The sequence below is a fragment of the Nymphaea colorata genome, chromosome 1, assembly GCF_008831285.2.
Source record: "Nymphaea colorata isolate Beijing-Zhang1983 chromosome 1, ASM883128v2, whole genome shotgun sequence".
Taxonomy (NCBI): Eukaryota; Viridiplantae; Streptophyta; class Magnoliopsida; order Nymphaeales; family Nymphaeaceae; genus Nymphaea; species Nymphaea colorata.
The window spans coordinates 15706872-15728850 of record NC_045138.2 but is presented as its reverse complement, the minus strand read 5'-3'; the positions used below and the strand labels follow the sequence as shown (position 1 = coordinate 15728850).

Below are 21979 nucleotides of genomic sequence, written 5' to 3'. Positions count from 1 at the left end.
ATGTCATGGACAACCATGATTGAAAGTTCGCAGATAATTTTTCAGTTTCATTACAATCGTTGGTCTCCATTGATCAAACACCTGCAATTATAGAGAATGGATGCACATGGAGCACCCTGTTATTTGTCTTTATTCAGGCAATTTTGTTCTTTTTTCCAACTAAATTGCCTATGATTGGCCGACCGAATCGAGGGCGAGCATTGGCTGATTGAGTTCAGCTCAATGTTAAACCTCGTGGGTTCGAGCTCAGCTCAAGCTTGACTCGAGCTAAGCCACATTATGACATGAGCCTAGTGAAACACCAATTGCGTTGTTTAGATACTCATATTTACTGTAGATTCTTATATCATGAATTGAAATCAACCGGTTGCTGGATGACAAAATATTTGAAAATTGCTACTAAAAATACAGTGCAATAGAAGTACTAATAATGGTTTATGTTGTTTTTGACAATATTTTGTGGAGCATTTAAGCCACTGCTTGAATATTTAACCATCAGGTAACATCAGCAGCTCGCAATTTCAATTTTGTATTTTATCCATAGTATTTTATTCTCTTGTTACTAGCTGCTCATTGCTTGTGACAGAAAAAAATATTTTATAAGCATTAATAATACCAATTTTCTATGCTTTTTTTGCTGAAAAAAATTAACCCAAAGTCTTTACATGTATGGGCTACTGACATAAATTTATGTTTTTGGTGACATGGTAGCTAAGACAAGTTGTACATGCATTTAATAAGAACAGTTCCCAACGTTTGGTGAATTAGTCCTTCCCTTTTAAAAAAATTTCACATTCATCGAAAATTTTTCGTTATCGATAAAAGGAACACCCTTGGCGTTATAAACCGTTGAAAAACTTGATATAAACTATCAAATTTGGAGGAATAGTCACCTTAATGTATACAAAGGAGATGGTTTAGAAACTAAACTATTAAAAATACATGTAGATTTTTTTTTTTTACAAAACTAACTGTTTAGATGCGATTTTGTATGTTGAAAAACCTAAGAACAAATGTAAAAAATATTATATTTTTTTGGATGCGTATATAGGATTATTATCTAACAACCAAAAAAAAAGAATCTTCTATCTTGTTTTTTTCTTTTTCTCACAAAATGGTAATTACTGTTTTCGGATGACAGTAAACTTTTTAAAGTACTCATTCTGACCCAACGAGTACAAGATTATCATGTGATGTTCTAGCTGTCCATATTGGTGCAAAATCTGAAATACCGCACTGACAAACATCCAGTAAAAAAACTTCTATGGTGCCTTAAAAAATGCGAATATTGTTGCTATAATTTAAAAAAATAATATTGTAATACTTTCAGAATATCCCAAAGCTTGTACTTTAGAAGAATGTCAAAATTTTCTTCTATTCTCTGTTTCTATCCATATTATACTTGCCAAGATGTCGCCCATTTTCACGTTTTCTCATAAATTTGGTGGCTTCTTCTTTCTTACAATTTCTTTTCCTTTTGTTTTCTTGTGTTTTTAGTATTTTTTTGGCAACATCTTGCGGATCGAAGTACCGCAAGAAATCTGCATATTCCCACGAAAATATAGCTTCTGTATTGAACGTTTGTCACTATTATATTTCTTCTTAATTCTAACCGAGGGGAAAAAGAAAATAGAGAGAGTAACTCATTCTGCTCCCCATGATTCCCCCTCTGTTGTAAGTAATAACCAGGAAAAGGACAGATCTTCACATGGGGCAGCTGCCATAATGAGCCAAGACTGACTTACAGTGCATGGGCTTGTGAGTATGTGAATATTAGCAGACAGATGAAGAAACAAATTATTCACATTTAAGCGTCGGCATGTGCAGTAGCTTCAGTACATAACTACCATTCTATTTAGGCCTGTGAATTGAGCAAAAACTTCAGAAACAGCAGCCATGGCTACCCCTTCTCTGTCTCTCCCTGTATGTCTACTGTTGCTGGTGACCCAATTAGTATGGGCAACCTCAAGAGAAAGGCAGCTCTATATAGTTCATATGGATGCTTCTGTCATGCCAAGAGCATTCAATGCACACCAGAGTTGGTATGATGCAATCCTTTCATCGGAAGCTTTTGTATCAGCTGCAGATGAAGATGTTCCTGCAAGTGCGCCAAAACTTGTTTATGCCTATGACAATGTAATTAGTGGCTTCAGTGCTGTTCTCACAGAAGATCATCTTGAGTTGCTGAGGAATTTCCCAGGTTTTGTTGCAGCATATCCAGATGTGGCTGCTGTAATTGACACTACTTACACTTACAAGTACTTGGGCCTGAACCATGTCTCAGGGATCTGGCCTGAATCAAAGTATGGGAAAGACATCATAATTGGCGTAGTAGACACCGGGATCTGGCCGGAGAGTGAGAGTTTTAAGGATGAAGGCATGGTGGAAATTCCAAAGAGATGGAGAGGACGATGTGAGCAGGGTGTTGCCTTCAACTCCTCTATGTGCAACAGGAAGCTCATTGGAGCACGCTATTTCAACAAGGGCCTACTTGCACAGTACCCCAACATCACAATATCTATGAATTCTTCAAGAGATACAGATGGACATGGCACATATACAGCCTCAACTGCTGCTGGAAATTATGCTGCTAATGCTTCTTACTTTGGTTACGCAACTGGAACAGCCAGAGGTGTGGCTCCCCGTGCTAGAATAGCTTCTTACAAAGTCTTCTGGAGTGAAGGAAACACTGGCTCTGATATTCTAGCTGGTGTTGATCAAGCAATTACTGATGGAGTAGATGTGATCTCTATCTCACTGAGCTATGATCGCGGCCCTCTCTACAAGGATGCAATAGCAATAGCATCCTTTGCAGCCATGGAGAAAGGTATCTTGGTGTCTGCCTCTGCTGGAAATACAGGTCCCTCATTCAGGACTGTTCGCAATGGAATCCCATGGATACTTACCACCGGAGCATCAATTATCGACCGGAAATTTGCAGGAATTGTGACCCTTAGCAATGGTGTCACATTAATTGGCTCATCTTTGTATGTTGGAAACAGATCAATAAGAGCAGTACCTCTTTATTTCAACAGAAGCACATCAACTTGCAGTTTGCCCCTGCATCATGTAAAGAAGAAGGTTGTTGTTTGTGAACTTGGTGACGATTTGTGGTTGCAGACTTCCAGAGTTGCAGCCTCAGGAGGAGTTGGTGTGCTATTTGTAACTAATAGCAAAGTTGTGGATATCAGCAAAGGTATGGGCATTCCAACAGCAGTACTTAATCTCAAAGATTCAGGAAGACTAAAAAAATATGTGACAACCAGCAAGCATCCAACTGTAAGCATGAAATTCCTGCACACAATTACAGGCACAAAACCAGCTCCGGCCGTGGCAAAATACAGCTCAAGAGGGCCATCTTTCGGTAGCCCAACTGTGCTCAAGCCAGATGTGATCGCGCCAGGCAGTCTCATACTAGCAGCTTGGCCTCCTCCTTCCTTTGTCACAGCTGTACAAAGGAAACCTCTGTTCAGTAGCTTTGACATAGGATCCGGTACATCCGTGGCTTGCCCTCATGCTTCAGGGCTGGCTGCATTGTTAAAGTCAGTTCATCCTCACTGGAGTCCTGCTGCAATCCGCTCTGCCATTATGACCACTGCTGATACACTAGACAATACAGGAGCACCAATTCAAGATAGTGTATCGAATGATCAGATTGCAAGCCCTTTGGTCATGGGTTCAGGTCAGATCAGTCCTAACAAGGCCGTCGATCCCGGTTTGGTCTATGATGCTGATGGTAGAGACTATGTGAGATTCCTCTGCGCTCTGAACTACACCAGAGAACAGTTACAGACAATTACTAAAAACTCCGAGGACTACGATCTTTGCAGAAACTCAAGCCTTGATCTGAACTATCCATCTTTCATAGCATTTGTAGACAATGTCCAGTCCTCAGGTGTGCACAGGTTCAAGAGAACCGTAACCAACGTCGGCTTGCGTAGTTCTGCAACTTACACAGCAAAATTGACACCAATGAATGGGTTTAAAGTCACCGTGGTGCCTGACAAGCTGATATTCAGGAGGAAAAAGGGGAAAGCAACCTTCACGCTGACAGTGGAGGCGAATAAGCCCATGGATGAGCCCATAATTTCGGGATCATTGAGTTGGGTCGATGACCAAAGGAAGCATGTGGTGAGGAGTCCCATTGTTATTACTACCATCAGAAGCATTGAAGACTAACCATAAGTGATCAACGAGGATGGAAAAAAACTCATCCTCAAAAAGATTTCACGAGCTCAGCTTAAAGCTGATTGTATTTGTATGATTGCTTCTGTTTATTCACCTGCTGATCTGAAACTATGTAAACGTCGAAGTTGATTGCTACCAAGTTTTTATTGCAAAGGAAGCTTTCTCATTGTTGCCCTGCGGTTGAAATTTTCTTATTGTACCTTTCTGTCAAAATTGCCAACCGTCGTACTTAAGTCGTTAAATACAGCAAATATTTCAACAAAAAAGTACTATAAATTCTGCTTATTGGACACCATTTCCTACATGATAGAGCTATTTTTATACTTATTTACTTCAATTCATTATTATTGTACATGATCCAACATATCACTTTCCAATTAACAGTTCTCCAATGTCGCTTCCTACTTGTTTCCCGCTTCCTTGAACCTTTCAAAAATTTGAAGAGATTGCCCACCAATTCCCGCTTTGTGTCAAACACGTGTAGACACACCGATTTGTGGTCGCCCATAAACTAAGCACTTCAATATCTTCATATTTCTAAATATCTTATGAAATTGAAAAAGTGTTGTGCCATCATGTCCGGCCATGATCCCTCAAAGGAATGAGTCAAACCTGTGTTTGGACACGTGACTCGATCACATGTTTAGTGTCCTCCTTGCATTCATGAATCATCACGGAACATGTCTCAAGTTGGCCGAGCAGCACATAATTGGAATGAGTCTAAAACAAGGGACCACCTTATCCTGATGCAATTCCATTTGCCACTAGGAGCTGTCATACCTAACAGTTGTTGGATTGTCCATTTCTTCTCCTTTCCCCTTTACATCCTGTTCTGTTTTGGCTGTGAGTTCAGGTCAGGCAGACTCCTATCAGTTTATGCCATCCTGTATAATATTGAATTATTGACCTACTTTGACATAAACATCTTAGGACCAACCTCCCACCACATGGACGGAGCTCGCACTCGCCATGTTGACAGATGTTTTGTACATAATGGCAGAATATACAATAGCTGGACTAAGTAGCCCAACACCAGTTTTTTTCTTTATCATTGCAAGTTGAGGTTAGGCAGAAATGTACTGAGAGATGCCATTCGGGTATGAAACTCTTTAACTCCTTTTAACCAGAAGGCCTTCAGACAGTGATTGGGTTCTTCACACAGATCGATATGAGAGAAGAAGTGCCCGATTAATCTCTAAATGGGACTCTTTTATGAAATCTTTCATTGAAAGAATATACATGGGTATCCTTCTATTTATCGTTAACATTTACAGGATCAATGCACAATTTTTTCTTGACTCAACAAAAAATACTTTAAATGGATACACTTACAATGACAAAATAAAGGTAAAACGAATCTGAATCCTCTTAATCTCAACACCATTCTTTTGGCTGGAAAAAATGAAGAAAAGGAAGAATTATTAAAAGCTATTTTGTGAAATTGCTGGGTGCAGAAGCAGCCTTTTCTGTTCTTGTGTGTGAATTGTGAATGAAGCACAATCAACTGAAACTTATTCCTTGAACGAATGCCTTTTAGTGGATGAAGGCCTAAATTTTCTTGCCAACCACCATCAGGAGCTCCCCACTTTGATCAAGAAAATGAATATCTAGCATAAATGAGCAGCATTTTTTTAAGCGAGCAGCATAACCACTATAGGATTTGTAACCTTGTATTTTCCTCTGTCATCAACCCAACTCAATGAACTTACTGCCAAGCCCATTGAGAATTTTGGGTTTCTGACCTCTATTGACAAAGTGAAAGAGGCCTTGCTCTTCTTCTCTTTAAATACAAGCGTTTGTGGAATTACAGTAACCTTAAATCCATCCAAAGAAGTCAATTTTGCTGTATAAGTAGCATTCCCATCTCCGACATTGGTTAGAGTCCTGCTAAATTTTTTCATGTGACTAGGCTCTGAGAACTTGAAGGTAGCAATGAAGGAAGGATAATTCAAATCCAGATTTGCTTCTGAGCAAGTGTCATTGTTCAAGGACTTTCCTGTGATGGTTTGCATCTGTTCCTTGGTGTAATTCAAACCACAGAGGAATTTGACATAGTCTTGGGGACTGATGTCATAAACCAAGCCAGGGTCCATGGCCTTATTGGGGCTGAGCTGACCTGAGCCCATATCTAATGGTGTTGCCGGTTGGGCATCTCTAATTATGCTTGCAATTGGGCTCTCTGTGTTGTCTAGAACATCAGCAGTAGTCATCATGGCAGATCGAATTGCAGCGCCACTCCAATCAGGGTGAGTGGCCTTGAGTAGTGCAGCTACCCCTGATGCATGAGGACATGCCATTGAGGTGCCAGACATCAGATTAAACTCACTGAAGAGAGGCTGTTCATGGACTGTAACCACTGATGAGTTCATCGGCCATGAGGCCAGCACAAGAGTTCCCGGCGCGACAAGGTCGGGCTTCAAGATCATTGGTGTAGTTGGTGATGGCCCCCTTGAGCTGTAGGAGGCTACAGAAGGCGCTGGCTTGGTACCTGTGACAGTCTTACCAAAACGCAGGCTCACAATTGGACTGTCGCTACTGCTAACATAGTCATGAACAAGAGAAGAATCGTTTGGGTTCAATATTGCTGCCGGAGTCACATACCTATTTGTCAGTAGCTGAACAGGGTAGCTGGTGAGGAACAGGGCTCCCGCCACTTTAGAATTCGAAATCACAAACAGCTGAGTGTTTATGGCTTCACTGAGACATTTGCATATAACAACCTTGTAACCTATGTTGTTGAGCACTTCAACACTGTTGCAGGCCTCAGAGTCACTGGAATGATGCAGTGGCAATGAGTTGAGAGATGCATTTCCAAAATATAGAGACTCCGCTAAAACCTCAACTCCATTGCCTAGAATTGCAGTTGCCAAAAATTTCCTGTCAATGTTGGTCGCTCCTACTGTTAGTAGCCAAGGTGCTACATTTCTAACTGATTTTGACATAGGTCCCTGATTTCCAGCAGAGGCTGAGACAAATATACCTTTCTCCATTGCTGTAAAGGATGCTATAGCAATTGGGTCTTCATAGAGGGAAGCAGATCGAAGGCTCATAGATACAGAAATTATGTCAACTCCATCAGAAATTGCTTGATCGAATGCTGCAAGCAGATCCGAGGAGAAGCCTATGCCATCCCAGAAGACCTTGTAGGCTGCCAATCTAGCACGAGGGGCTACTCCACATGCCCTACCGCTCGCGTATCCAAAGTAAGAAGCATTCATTACACAATTTCCTGCTGCAATTGATGAAGTGTGAGTCCCATGTCCATCATAATCTCTGGTTGAATTTATAATTGTATCAGAGAGGCTAGGATATTGAGCTAGCAGGCCTCTGTTGAAGAACCGGGCACCGATCAGCTTCCTGTTACACATTGAAGCAGAAAAGTCAGGATTGTCCTGGCATTCACCCTTCCACCTTGTTGGTACATCGCTCATGCCATCATCACCAAAGCTCCTGCTCTCTGGCCAGATACCAGTGTCTATAACTCCAATTATGATACCTTCACCGTAGTCAGAATTCGGCCACATGCCCGATTCTGCATTCAGGCCAAGGAATTCAAATGTGTGTGTGGTGTCAATGGTGAGCACCTTATCTTGGTAAGCTGATAGAAAACCAGGGGACTTCCTTATCTGTTCCAGTTGAGCTTTAGAAAGAGATGCACTGAAGCCGTTCACTACTTGATTGTAAGAGTAGAGAAGCCTAGATCCGGCGGAGGCCATCTGAGGCTCTACCAAGCTTTCCGAAGCAAGAATGGCTTCGTGCCAATGATGAGTTCCTGTGAAGACCTTGGGCATGGCCGCAGCATCCATGTGAACGATGTACGCATCTGTTCCGGATGATATTGATACAGAATGGACCACAGAAACCAGCAAAGTTTCCATGACCATAAAGAAAGCAAGGCTAGCCATTGGTATTCTCATGGTGGTGGGCATTTGTGGGAGAAGACAAGAGAAAGAAAGGAGTTATATAAGGCAGTGATCATGCCCATATAATACAATTTTTTTCTAGCCAAGTCAGTACGATTTTTTAACCCTTCTGTACAACTATTTGATATAAAAAAGGGCCAACTAGGCAACTACACGCCACCTCTCTGTGTCTCTGTCTCTTTCTCTCTCTCTCACGAGTTAAAATTATATTATTGGCATCAGCAAGATTGCGTGGGCATTGAAATATTGTTTCTTGATTATGGTTCCAAGAAATCAACTTGTTGCAGCGACATACTTCATCCAGGTTGAGTGCCAAACGATCAACAGGTAAGCACAGCAATTAAAAAGGCAATTACAGGGCAACCAAAACCAATTCTAAATGCAACAACACCATGATGGATCATGACATTCAAATTGGCTGGTGGTAAATATGTAATCCCCATATAGCAGCATGTTCGGGATTAAGCCGTGGATGGAGAACTAATCTTACATGTCTGAAAAAAACCAGATTTTTACACCAAGCTGTAGATCGCATCTGCCAACTTGTTTTTTCAGTAAGCGAGTTGTATGTTCCATATTTAACTTGTATATGTTTATAGGCTTTGGTGGAACCTAATTGTACATATGAATGTTTTTGTTCTTGTTACTCAATATGAAACTTTTGGTTACTTCTCCTTTTTTCATACGTTTCCATATTTCGCGAGGTATCTTAGAGTGTAATTGAATGAGTGGATGGAGTGACTCAAGATGCTTTGTCTAAAAATAGATCAGTCGATCAAATCAAACACAAGATCGAGTCTCAAATTTTTGTTTCTCCACTAAAATTTCATCACTCGTAGAAATGTAATTAGAGTGTGATGTGATTAATATAAGAACATTTCATGACTATACCTCCTAGGGGTGGTGTCTCACGAGATTTTGTGAACACACTTAAAAATGTATGTAGGAATTAATTGTAGACTAAAAAGGTTTTATTGTTCTCTTGATGATTAAACATGCAATTTTTCTGCAATCAGGTAGAGAAACAAATAAAATTTTTCAGATGAACATAAGGTTAACAACCCACTACTTTGAGGCAACAAAGACAAAATTTTCAATCCACATATTTTTCCAAGTAGCAAGGTTTTCATAGATGGATTATTACCACATTATGCAATGCCTGCCAACTCTGCTGCTGAAAGCTTAAACTTGAATCCTGCACAACTTTTTTTTTTCCATTAAATGAACAGCAGTTGTCATCATCTTGTTGTAGTGTATACATCATGGAATTAAACAATTGAAGAATATGACGTCAAATCTGCTTCATAAAGTGATCAGCAAGAAAGAAAATTACTCCAATCAATAGAAGCCATTGACGTGTACTGCCACCCTGATGCAGTACCGCAGTGAGAGTTCCATAGCGTACTGCTAACTTACGAAAGGTACGTGATTAATTTAGACAAGTACAGAAGCATGAATCAAAGAAGACTACCAAGAAGCCGATCACAATTTGCATTTAACAAAATTCTGCAGGCGATAATAGGAGAATGGGAATGGTGTCAAGCACGAAAGGTTAAATGTAAGGTAATGCTGAAGCAAGCACAAGCTCAGTGGGTGAAGTTACTGTTCAGGATTGATACAGGTTTACATTTTTTTTTTTAAATTTTTGAAGATCAATTTAGAACTGTTTAAATTTTTTTTCAAATTTGAAAAGTTAAAAGAAAAAATTAGTGACACATAGTAATAGGTATGGGATGAAAAAACAAAATATGGTGCCCATATCAATATTTTCAACCTTGTTTTCATATCTGATGGTTGGGGCCTACCAAGTGTCAAGCGCATGGCTTTTTAACGATGTCGGTATATGACTTAACCATATCTGTTTGTATATTTGGATTTGGATTTAGATTAGTCTGCTTTGTTTGATGTTCATATATTTCGATTTGGATTTAGATTGAAATGCAATGACAGTGGGGCCTGGGCCAACCCGAGCCCAGGTCCAATTTGGCTCGGCCCGATTACAATAAATAGAATAATTATTTTAAATATAAATAAAAAATTTTGAATATAAAATATACTTTAATAATAAGATAAATATTATTATTAAATAAAAATATAAAAATTTAATCAAGCCGACCCAATACAATATCAGACCGGCCCGAAATCGGTGGTGCCTAGGCTTAATGAGGGCCCATAAATGACAAAAATACTCTTCCTAAGGAACCAAAGACCTTCTTTGTAGAATTAAATAAATCCTTGTTAAAAGACTAAAATACCCATGCAAAGACTGGCTTGCGTGCATCGCTCGGTACACGCAACATACGTACACCAAAAGACAGAAAGGAACGTTTTTGTAATTATTGAAGAAAAGTATCATTTTAAGTCTTTTCATTTTTTCGACTTCTTTTTCTATCCTTACAAAAAGGTTTCTTTTTATTTAAATGAAGGCATGCATTTTAGTCGACGCACGAAAGCTTCACAAGCCTGATGTTCATCTATTATTGATTCTAAAACTAGTTTAAATGTATTTTAATTACCTTAAAAAAAAACACACGCACATAACTCGATCTCACTTCCGCCATTATGATGAAGCTGACGCCTATATTAGTACACCATTATTTGTCCTCTACAATTTAACCAAGAAAAGAAGGGGGAGTACAAAACAATACATGAATCTGATCAAACGTTTTCTTACTGGGCAAATGACCTCATAGGAGGCACAACTACAACTAAGTGGTAAGGTGATTTAGATTCGAAGATTGAATCTTGTAATCGCTGTCATGCTCTAAATAATGGACAAACCCAATACCCATGTTAAATGATAGATCATAAGTTCATCCGAAATTCAAAACAAAACAAGCTAAAACCCTCCAAACCTCGAAGCAAAACAGGCTAAAACCCTGGAGGCCGTAAAGATGAGGGCTGTCGGTGGTGGTTTTGAGTAAACATTAGGAAAGAAGAGAGAGAGAGAGAGAGAGAGATCACCCTTCACTTCCGTTGATCACCTCACCCTTTCAGTGCTCGCGTCTGTGTTCCGGCAGACTTTGTTTCTGTCAGGCAGCCTGGAGACTTCTGGCATTTGCTGAGCGTGCCAGGTGAGCACCCTCGTCCATGCATGCGCCCGTGCACCACCACGTATACCGAAGAAATTATAAAGATAAGCATGATGATTCAAATGGCTTCTAATAAAAAAGCAAAGAGCCAGGCATGCAGCGACTCTTTCTGTAACTGTTCAGTTCCATCACCCTAGCTTTCATTTGAGCCTCTAACCATATCCTGAAACAACCCCAAAAAAAACAACTCTGGAAAGGAAGAGGTCATCGGTCATAGTTGTCGATCTGTTGTTAATCGAAATGCAAATATTGATGATTCCCACCATGATCTCTCCTATGGATATATTCAGAGAGACACACTTTCAGGGTGAAACTTGTTTTCTTGTTTCATATCTTGAAGTTTTTTTTAATATATATTACATCAAACATCGGTGATTTAACCATGGGGTAATTGTATTACGATCATTTCTATGAAACAACAAGCGTCCGCTCTAGAAAGGTACCACTACTAAGATAGGAGATGTATACAGGGAGTAATTAAACACAGAAAAGAGAGCCATGGCTAGAGCAGAGTCTGTAACTACAAACACCAAAACTATGGAAGCACATGGTTGAGGATGGTGCTCAGAAAAAGAGTGAAAGACACCTAAACTATATTGTATGGGCCTCTTTGATGGTGCGGATCAGAAAAGAGTACGGGGAAGCGTGGAAGAAGCTCATTGTGCACTGCTTCCTCCATGGACACTCCTCTGCTGCTGCAGCTTCCCCCACCTTCTCACCTGAAGATGCCACAGAGCGGTGGCGGCCAAGAACGACGCCGACTGGATGGGGCTCAGCAACTTCACCACGTTCCTCAGCGTCGCGAGCCGAAGGCTGTCCGCCCAGGCCAGGACCAGCTCCAGCGCGGCGCTCTCCCATTCCAGCACCAGGTCCAGGCAGGCGCTCGCCCGGTCCAGCTCGCCGTTCCGCAGCTGCCCCTGCCGCCGGGCGAGCTCCACCACCCGGCGGTTCACCACGGCGTCCTGGAAACTCTGCATCTGCCTCGACAGCCCATCCTCCTGCTCGACCGCTTCGGCCCGCAGCCGCTCCATCCGGCGGCGCTGATCGTCCCGAAGGGTCGCGGCCAGAGCGGTGGCGGCGATCCGGAGCAGCGTGCGAGGGCGCCACCCGCCGATCCACGTTATGGACTTCTCGAAGGGGGTGAGCCATGGTGGGGAGAGGACGGCGGTGATGTTGAGTCTCGCCGCCGACCGCCTTGCACGAAAGAGCTGACGGTGGTGGTCTAGGACCATGGCAACGAGGGGCTGCACCACCTTCTCCTGGACGCTGGTGTTGGTGAAAGACTGGAGTTGCTCCATGAACCGCTCCTGGTTGAGCAGCCACCGCTCGTAGAACTGCTCCAGCGCTTCCTCCTCCCTATCCTCCCTTGCTTCTGCTGGGGACGCCATCGCCTGCTCGTGCTGTGAAGGGAACAGAGGTAAAGACGAGAAGCTTGGTTGCAAATGCCCCACTATATATTGGTGCACCTGGTAGCTACGGCCGCCCACTTTTCTACCTCTGATTTCTCTAATGGCGTATAACTCTTGAGCCTGCTCAAGTGTTGTATTTCTATAGGCTCTGTTCTATAAAGCGTTTTTGGATGCTTTAGATAGCTTCTTTTCTCATTGTGGTTTATATGGAGCTACGACAAAACTCTGTTTTAGTTTAAGTTGTGACTTTGAGGTTCATAAATGGAGATGATGTCATGACATTCTCCTCAGGCGTTTATGTCGGTGTATATTTAATTTTTCTTCTGCTTTCAATTATGGTTGTTCCAAAAATCCGAAATTAAGTCGAATTAGCCGAGCTGATGATGTAGAGTTACGATTTTCAAGTCGAAGAATAGTCATGACTCGATATACAGGGCCTATCTCTTGCCGCGAGCACACACAGAGAGAGAGAGAGTTTTTTCAAGTGCATGGTTAGATGATTACACTATAGATTTTTCAAGTTGAAGGAAATCAAGAACTCTACCAGAATTGCTTGTACTTGGGAGAATAAGGGAAAGCTAGGGGCTTCTGCTTTTTGTATGATGAAATATACTTGTCATGTCACATAATAAGCTTATTTGGCACCCAATATTCACTACCATACTTTATGGTCGTATTTAGACTCCTCTAATCTCACAATAATTCCACTGACCCTTGCTTGAGTAACCACCAGCGCTCGCCCCATCATCCTTCAAGCACTGGCTATGAGAAGGGTCTTCATGTTCGCAACCAGCTGCTCCATTTGCTCCCTAGAATGAAGAGGCCAAGGATAAAGACATGCACAATCCAGCCTGCCACCTTTGATGGTGTCGAAGAATGCAATGGACGGACCAACGCCGTGAACCGATGAGCAGCCGACATAGTCCTCCAGACCTATTTCCGAACATGATTCATTGACACTGTCATCGTCATCAATTATTGGCGATTCGAAGATACCAATGAATGAGGTCCTCATGGAAGAGTAGGGAGTCGCAGGAGGGTAGTCAATGGCCTTGCACATAAGGAAGTTGAGGTCTCCCATGTCAGTGAAATGCTTGTTGCACCTCATTGCGTTTGAGAGGGAGTCGAAGTATCTCTTTGCCGTCTCCCACACATCCTCCTGGCTGTTCACACTCTGTGTGTTTAAGATTGCTGAGTGATAGAAACCTACAAGCACAGGCAATCAAGTTTAGACGTTAGTTGGTATAGGGCCTTGCAAACGGCTGGGAACTCCATCCAGATCCACCTCACGAGTCAAAATTTTTCAAATTCAGATAAGGTAAAATACAGTTACACAGATTTTCAGTTGTACTGCAGAAATTAGTTTCTGATGTTACCTTTTGGAAATCCGAGCCACATATATCTGACATTTGTGGCTCAAACCTTTTCAATGGACTCTTGGTTGACCAGATAAGATTTTGTAACCTATGGCATTTAAGGAAGCTCTAACCATTGAATTTCTTTTCTCCTTGTAACACTGCATTCATATCCAGGATAGGCCATCCAGGAGTCTATCTCTATGTTCTAGTTTCATTAAAGTTCACCTATAGAAGACAACTTTGATAATTAAATTCTGGAAAACAATCATTTATACAGCATATGCTGTAGCACACAACTATTTATTTGGTCAAGGTTGAAATTATAACATATATAGAATGAAACAATTGGTAAGCAATTCAACAGTATCCTAATTCCTGGATCGGAGGAAGGCATAAAATTCAAGGAAGGCCTAACATTAACCTCAGTACCATAGCTATGCCAAGCTTAGTGTCGCCCGTGCAGACCCTCAGTTTTAAGTTTTCGATATCAATCACTGAATCCATCCTTGTTTACCTCAACTCAACTTGCACCGAAAAGCAAGGGAGGTGGGTTCCTCCCCTCTCGCAATGACCTGAATTGGACTGGCAAGTCCCGAGAAGTGCTTTCAAAATTCAATGGTGAAAACCTTGTTCTAAATCCTCATAGAGACAGTAGTAAAACCTCAAAGGGCCTCCTCGACCCGGGAGGCATACACAGTATTGGTTTGCGCAAGGACTGATTCCCATAGAAAAATCAAACTTCAACTGCCCACGCACATCGCCTGCCCACGCACATCGCCTGCCCCACTCTAACAATTCCTTTAGGTAAGTTATGCTTTCCTCATGATAAAAGCTTGGTGTGTCATAATCTTCACATGAAAACTGAACGTTGCATTTAAAGAAGTGAGCCTACCTTTAGTCATTCTCGTGTCAAGGGCCCAACCAGAAAACGCATAAGCCTAAGACCATAGTTTACCTTACTACATCCATAGTTGCAAGCAGTCGACGGTAGATTATTTTGGCCTGGTTGCAACTTAACCAGACAGACTCTAGGCTGGGCAGGAGTTGAACAAAAACCTGAACCTAGCCTAGTCATGAATCACCGGGCCAAGTAGACAAAGTTCTCCCAACAAAGGGCCAACTCTTGACTCTTAATCGGCTGGCGGTCAGCCTTTTGAGGGATGATAAATGAACATGTACCCACGAACAGAAGTGGGTCCATTTCAGCTAGGCTTTAAGCCGACTCCAACGTCTCTTCACAAATCGATCCCCATGGAAGGCTATAACAAATTGGTCCGCCCCATGTAAACTACAAGAGCCTATTCATGTCAAATAGCCTCTCAAATGAAATGTTCTTGGCAGAAGATACAAGTACAATTTTGCATAGCAGAAAGCCAACCAGAAATTTGCCCATCTAGATAGTTGAATTTGAGGCCTATCAAGATGAAGAAGATGCAAAGGTTGAACACAGGGGACCAAGGGGGTTTGGCAGTTCTTTGGTGAAATACGGGAAGGGTTCAATTGGGGTGCATCTACGTTGGATAATTTGAAAGATTATTGTCTAATGTCTCAACGTTTTACTTGGGTTATTTCGAACAATCGAGACGCACTGCTTCTTCTGTGACAGTCTTTAGAACAAGTGGGGCACTCTCTACATAAATGCTATTTCCATCAAGTTTAATTATCTATTCCAATCATGACTTCCAAAAATCAAGGTTACTGGAGCGAATTCTATACGACCAATAAGGCCCACCAATTCTGTATGTATTTTTCTTGACCCTCCAGTGCCGATACTAAGCATTGTTCAATGATCAAAATGCCATTTTCCTATAGAATTTCAGAAAAGGAGTACCTGTGTCATCAGCTTGGAGGGGAGGCGCCAGAATCGGTCGGCAGTCGACGATGGTGACGACAGCATAGTTCTCACTTTGAGGCCTGCTCCCCTCCTCCTTGGAGTTGTTCGCCGCCTTCAATGCCGCCGCTGCCAGCGCGATACCCAGCTTGACACCTCTCTCCCTGCATGCCTACCCAGTAACAACGAACCATGTGAAATCGCACAAGCCACACCAAAGCTTGAGGAGGAAAAGAAAAGAATTCGGCAAAATTTAGCTCGGTAAATTACGCCAAGTAGCTCAAAGCAGTTCAGCTCAATTTTTATTTTTTGTTTTTTCCTTCAACCGGAGATGAATCCCGGCCACCAAATTAAAGAGTACAGGCTGAGCTTGACTCGTGAATTGCGACGAGTTTTGTCAGTATCTCATCTCGTAGCGAAGCGATCGACAGGCATTGCGTTTTTCTCGCAAAAAGTCATCAGTTGGTATGGATTTTCTTCTAGAGGTTTTCTTGTTTCCGAGTTATTGTGAATCATTTTTATCTTATTTTTGAATCAAGAAAAGAAATACGCCGACGAGCATCAGCCCTCGATACGGATCAGAGCCAAGTTCAAGTTGTTCACGTTCAAAAAGAGACAAAGGGAAAAGACGTAAGTAACTTTGCTAGTACTTCGGTACCTCTAGAAGCCTATGCGTGTCGTCCCGGTCCATCTGCAAGCGAACCATCCGAGTCGCCCGAGCAGACGTCGTGTCATGGAAGTCGAGGTTGCTGAACCTCATGGAGCCGAGGGAGTAGCCCAGCAGGTCCACCCCGTGCGCCCAGAACGGCTTCCTCGCCTTCTCCTGAGGCACCATCTCCTCGATCGCCCCCGGCACCTCTCCCGCCTCCTCATTCCCATTTTTCTCCTCTCCCCCGCCCGCCGTCTCGCTGGCCGCAGCCTCCTGGCCGTACATCCGCCTGAGGTCGCACAGGATCGCCACCGCCGACACCCGATCGCATACTGCCGTGTGGAGCCGGAGGGCGAGCATCGCCCTGGAATCCGGCAGCTGGTAGACCGTCGCGAAGAAAAGGGCGGCAGGGGTCTCGATCCGAGTCTCCGGCCACGAGTTCCTGTTGAGCTCGTGCTCCAGGAGGGCGTGGAAGGGATCTCCGGCGTCTGAGCTCTGAAGGACGCCCGAGGTCGCCCCGGAATCGATTACCTCGACGGAGAGATAGGGCGTGGGGGAGAGGGAGAGGGTCGGGTTGCGGTCGGTCCACTGGAGCCTGGCGAGGAGCAGCGGGTGGCGCGATTGGATCCGGCGGAGCGTGTTCTCGAGCCTGGCGGGCTCCGGCGGGCGGGAGAGGAGGATCGCCATGACGGTGATGCCGGTGCCGCCGGTGACGGCCCTGCACCAGCTGTACTCCGTCCCCCCGCCTGCCTCTCCAGGGCCATTTTGGGAAACACCGAAAAATATTCTCTTCCCTGAGGATGGAGAAATGACCAGGGAGCAGAAAAAGTGCTGCCCGATGAACTCGAGGTTGAGACTTCTCAACTTCCAATTTAATGACGGAAATGCCCTCGTCGGATGATCTTTTTTTCTTTGCCACTACTTTTAGGCTTTTAGCAATGCTTTTTTGGGCTTATCACGTGAGCTTTACCGGACCCGAAACGGGACGAACCGATCCAGATCGATCGACTCTCGTATCCAAATCCAAATCCTTTTTAGCAATACTGTAAAATCGGTTCCTAAACCGAATCGAGAGAGTTGCCGATTCGGTAAATCAGATGATTCGCGGATTCAGCTGAACCGCTTGTGAATCGACCAAAAACACTCAAAAGTCGTTTTTAAAAAAGAAAAATAAAAATAAAAAATGCATATAAACGGCAATTTTCTTAAAAGCAAAAAAGAACAGCGCATAAAGTCGGTTTAGTTTGGGGACTTTGTCGATTTCAAGTTAGCTACGTCCACTTTTGGCCCAACCATTAGTGCAGTTGGTTGTGTTGGCTGTACTTCTTTTACAACTTTTAGCAAAGAAACTTTTAAAAGAAAATCTCAGCTCACGATTTCAAATTTTGTTGAAACAGCCAAAGCATAAAGCACGAAGGTGAATGATTTGGAAAATATTATATCATACTTAGATTCAGAGAGTGGTGTAAATTAAGCAAGAAAAAGAATAAAAATACGGCACAAAAGTATTTCCTTTTGAATTGTCCATGAACCATGACTGCTAAACAAGCTCAGGCAAACTTTAGGCTTTGAAAATTGAAAAAGCAAAGCGGGCTTCCTTCATATGTTGGCTAAGAGAAGGCTTTTCATGTTCAGAACCAGCTGTTCAATTTGCTCCCTAGAATGAAGAGGCCAAGGATAAACACATGTGCAATCCAGCCGGCCGCCTCTGATCGTGTCGAAGAACGCCATGGACGGGCCGACGCCGTGAACCGACGTGCAGCCGGCATAGTCCTCAACGCCGATCTCCTGCCGCCATTTATCGCCATCGTCGTCGTCAATTATGGGCGACTCGAAGACACCAAGAAATGAGGTCCTCAAGGAAGAGCAAGGAGTTGCAGGAGGGTGGTCGATGGCCTTGCACATGAGGAAAGTGAGGTCCCCCATGTCAGTGAAGTGCTTGTTGCACCTCATTGAGTTTGTGAGGGCATTGAAATATCTTTCTGCCGTGTCCCATACTTCTTCTTGGCTGTTTACTCTCAGCGTGTTCAGTATCGCCGAGTGGTAGAACCCTATAAAGCCACCCAAGTTCAATACTCAAATTAGCACAAAAACTCAAAGAATATAAACCTAGTATCACTACCCATAATCTAGTTTCCCTGTATAAATACCTTTCATTTTACAAAGTAGCACATTTATGAAGATCTGGTATATTTACATGCACACATATATAAAGAAACAACCCTTCGATGCAAGACCCATTTAAAATCAGCTTTAGTTCATATGGTTTATTGAGAGAAAATAAAAAAAAAAAAAAAAAAAAAAGACAGAGCATTTTAGTCGTCTAAGCATGAATTAATTACAGCTTTTTCTCCTTGCTTTCTCTCAACTGTTAATGTGATAAAAATCTCTAGCTTACTCCTAATCAGCCTAGCACCTTAAGGTTTCGTTTGGAAAATGGTACAGTTTGTAACTGTTGCATGAATCTACATTACAAATTGGGCAGATTAATTGAACATTTTCTAAGTTGTTCCACGAATCCACCTTAATCCTTCTTTGTCAAACAAACCATAAGACATCCTTAGTCCAGGGGAAGTATCCAGTAAAGGCATACCTACATGATCCAGTTGAAGGGGAGGATCCAGAATAGTTCTGCAGTCAATGAAGGTGACCACGGCGTAGCTTTCAACTTGCGGTCTTGGTTCTTCCTTAGAAAAGTTTGCGGCCTTCATGGCCGCCGCCGCCAGAGCCACAGACGGGGTCATCCCTCCCCTTTCTTTGCATGCCTGGACAAAATCACAAGTAAAGAGAAAAATGAATGATCATGGTGGCATCTCACTTGATCTGTAGCGTTCAACGATTGATGGTTGTTACCTTCAGAATGCGATCCGTCTCGTCCCTATCCATCTGCAAGCGAACCACCCGAGACGCGCGAGTCGACGTCGTGTCACGGAACTGGAGGTTGCTGAACCTCAAGGAGCCGACGGAGTAGCCCAGCAGGTCCACCCCGTGCGCCCAGAACGGCTTCCTCCCCTTCTCCTGAGGCACCATCTCCTCTATCGCCCCTGGCACCTCTCCCGCTTCCTCATTCCCATTTTGCCCCTCCCTGTCTCCCGCCGCCGTCCCGCCGGCGGCTTCCGCACCGTAGGACTGCAAGACGTTCCGCAGGATGCTCACGGCGGAGGCGCGATCGCAAATTCCGGTGTGCAATCGGAGGGCGACGACCGCCCTCGAGTCCGGCAACCGGTAAACCGTCGCGAAGAAGAGCTCGGCGGGCGTCTCGATCCGAGTCTCCCGCCATGAGTTCCGATTAAGCTCGTGCTCAAGAAGAGCGTGGAAGGGGTCCCCGGCGTCGGAGCTCCGGAGAACGACCGAGGTCTCGGATGAATCCACGACCTCCACGGAGAGGTACGGCTCGGGGGAGAGGGAGAGGCAGGGGCCGCGGTCCCCCCACTGGAGCCTGGCGCGGAGGAGGGGGTGGCGCGATTGGATCCGGCGGAGGGCCTTCTCGAGAGCCGCGGGCTCCGGCGGGCGGGAGAGGAGGATCGTCAGGACGGTGATGCCGGTGCCGCTGGCGACTGTCCTGCACCAGCTGTACTCCGTCCCGCCGACCGACCTCTCCATGGGCCTCTCCAGAATCCCGGCAAAAGCCTCTTCCCTGGCTGAGGAGCAGCCGCTGAACTTCCCAAATAGCGCCGGCAGAGACAATCGGTACAAGGCCGAAGTTCAGTCCACTAGCGCCCGTTAAATCTCACCCTCTCATCCTCTTGATTCGACAAATTTCATGCAGATGCGAATTAAATAATCAAATTTGTGGAAGCTCTTTTCTCCTTTTTCAATAGTTGTATGAATTGTTCATACTCGTCTCGTATATGAAAATGCATATGGTAAAGATGAAGACATTTTTGTTTTCATGAATGTTATTTCTAAATCTAATAATCAAATACTAAACATAATGTAATAAAAATAACAACATGGCATTTTTGAAGTATGCATATATCAAGAGCATGCATTCTAGGAACCTAAATTCTTTTTCCCAAGGTCTTGGTGTGTAGATTTTACTGTGAATATGATGTGAATGTTCTGGAATCGAACCTAGTGTGGACCAGGCATTGGCCAGTTTAGGAAAAGAATATTTTATATATTAAGCATCGGGAGCCTAGTGTTGATCACTGATTGGCCAGATTTCGAAAGGGAAATTTCATATATTAAATCTTGGTAGTATTTTTATACATAACTACTGAACCATTTCATACAATGCGCCTATTAAAAGTGGCCTTTTTGTTGATACCGAAATAGCCCTTATCATTCGTTTTTAATTCGTCGATGAAATATGTGTTAATAATTTATTTTATTAACAACACATGAGGTTGTCTGTAATTTTTGAATGATCTTGTATCGACTCGTAACGAAGGATTAGGTTGAAAATGACCAAAATGTCTCTGCTAGTGCTAGCTAAATGGAAGGCTCTCTCCTAGAAGGGTCAAAAAGTAGAATGTGGAAAAAACTTTCTATATAAAATAATCTATACGCCCCTCTAATAAAACGTGTGAGAAAGCGGCTTTTTTTTTATCGAACCAGAAGCACATTTCATTAGATTTGAATACATATTTTAAGTTATTAAATACCAAAAAAATTCATATTTTATTAATAATTAAGTTCAAAATTAGTTTAACTAGTTAGAACGATTTGGATCACTCTAATCCAGGTGGGTGTCTACTTTCTATAATCAGATTGGATTTGGATTTCACCTCTCAGAATGGATCGTGAAACAGAAGGAAAAACAAAAGAATTGGCGTCTACATATAAATTGCGATGGAGAATGTGACCAAGATCATGATTTTACAAGCATAACCGCGTAAAGCTACCCATGGTATGGTCCCAAAGCACTGAAACGGGGGGCGAACGAGAAGAAGATAATTCAGGAACTTGGGAGGCATCGTCCAAACAGGATCTTCCACCGGCTAGGAGGAGAGCGTCAACTGGAGACGGGACCGGTTCTCCTGTTCCATGATATCCAGCAGCAGTGGATCCACCTTGAGGCGGCTGTGGACGTCGATGTGGAAGCGGTGCGGCCACCCGAGGAGGTTCGCCGACCCCTTTATCCGCGTTTCCGCGGCGAGCTCCATCTCGCGGCGGGCGAGGTCGGAGGCGAGCGCGGCGAGCTGGTGGGCCATCTCGAGGCAGTTCAGCTTCCCCGAGAGGCGGAGGATCCGGCAGGCGTTGCGCCGCTGCTCGCCGGCGCAGACGTGGGCCTCGCCCAGGAGGGACCCGCGGTAGAAGATGGCCATGGTGGAGCGGGAGTAGCGGACGCCGACGACGTTGGGGTTAGTGGCGTGGACGGTCAGGACGAGCCCGATGTCGAGGAGGGGGACGAGGGACGGAGGTTCGAACCGGAGGCGGAAGCCAGTGAGGTTGATGGAGAGAAGCTCGAACTGGGGATCCTTCGGCCGGACGGCCAGCACGAGGGCGGCAGCTCCGCCAATTACTGCGGCGACTCGTGTAGCTCTTCCGAGACGACCCATGACGTCTTCTCCTCCCCCCAGACTT

At 43.8% G+C, this 21979-nt stretch overlaps 6 protein-coding genes across 7 annotated transcripts; 1 reads left to right on the top strand and 5 right to left on the bottom strand.

The window, feature by feature from the left end:
* The first annotated feature begins 1730 nt into the window (after window positions 1-1730).
* LOC116250306 (subtilisin-like protease SBT3) lies at window positions 1731-4406 on the top strand. The gene has a single exon (XM_031623942.2). It carries the CDS (start codon window positions 1897-1899, stop codon window positions 4177-4179), a length of 2283 nt encoding a protein of 760 aa, XP_031479802.1. The 5' UTR covers window positions 1731-1896; the 3' UTR covers window positions 4180-4406.
* Window positions 4407-5464: 1058 nt separating this feature from the next.
* On the bottom strand, window positions 5465-8265 carry LOC116252407 (subtilisin-like protease SBT3). Its single transcript, XM_031626645.2, has one exon. It carries the CDS (start codon window positions 8115-8117, stop codon window positions 5820-5822), a length of 2298 nt encoding a protein of 765 aa, XP_031482505.1. The 5' UTR covers window positions 8118-8265; the 3' UTR covers window positions 5465-5819.
* A 3149-nt stretch (window positions 8266-11414) lies between these two features.
* LOC116253927 (protein DOG1-like 4) lies at window positions 11415-13050 on the bottom strand. The gene has a single exon (XM_031628924.2). It carries the CDS (start codon window positions 12589-12591, stop codon window positions 11860-11862), a length of 732 nt encoding a protein of 243 aa, XP_031484784.1. The 5' UTR covers window positions 12592-13050; the 3' UTR covers window positions 11415-11859.
* A 135-nt stretch (window positions 13051-13185) lies between these two features.
* LOC116259482 (uncharacterized) lies at window positions 13186-17746 on the bottom strand. The gene is made up of 4 exons (XM_031637369.2): window positions 17726-17746; window positions 16460-17368; window positions 15802-15973; window positions 13186-13818 (listed from the first exon to the last, which is right to left on the bottom strand). Exons 1-4 carry the CDS (start codon window positions 17744-17746, stop codon window positions 13364-13366), a joined length of 1557 nt encoding a protein of 518 aa, XP_031493229.1. The 3' UTR covers window positions 13186-13363.
* Window positions 17747-17868: 122 nt separating this feature from the next.
* On the bottom strand, window positions 17869-20275 carry LOC116253910 (uncharacterized). Of its 2 annotated transcripts, none has more exons than XM_031628907.2 (3): window positions 19304-20273; window positions 19044-19215; window positions 17869-18501 (listed from the first exon to the last, which is right to left on the bottom strand). In XM_031628907.2, exons 1-3 carry the CDS (start codon window positions 20051-20053, stop codon window positions 18050-18052), a joined length of 1374 nt encoding a protein of 457 aa, XP_031484767.1. In that variant the 5' UTR covers window positions 20054-20273; the 3' UTR covers window positions 17869-18049. The 2 variants fall into 2 exon arrangements, with proteins under 2 accessions (XP_031484767.1, XP_031484775.1); XM_031628915.2 differs by having other exon boundaries at window positions 18336-18501; window positions 19048-19215; window positions 19304-20275.
* Window positions 20276-21207: 932 nt separating this feature from the next.
* LOC116253930 (uncharacterized) lies at window positions 21208-21954 on the bottom strand. Its single transcript, XM_031628930.2, has one exon. The coding sequence runs from the start codon at window positions 21952-21954 to the stop codon at window positions 21394-21396; it is 561 nt and encodes a 186-aa protein (XP_031484790.1). The 3' UTR covers window positions 21208-21393.
* Between the last annotated feature and the right edge of the window lie 25 nt (window positions 21955-21979).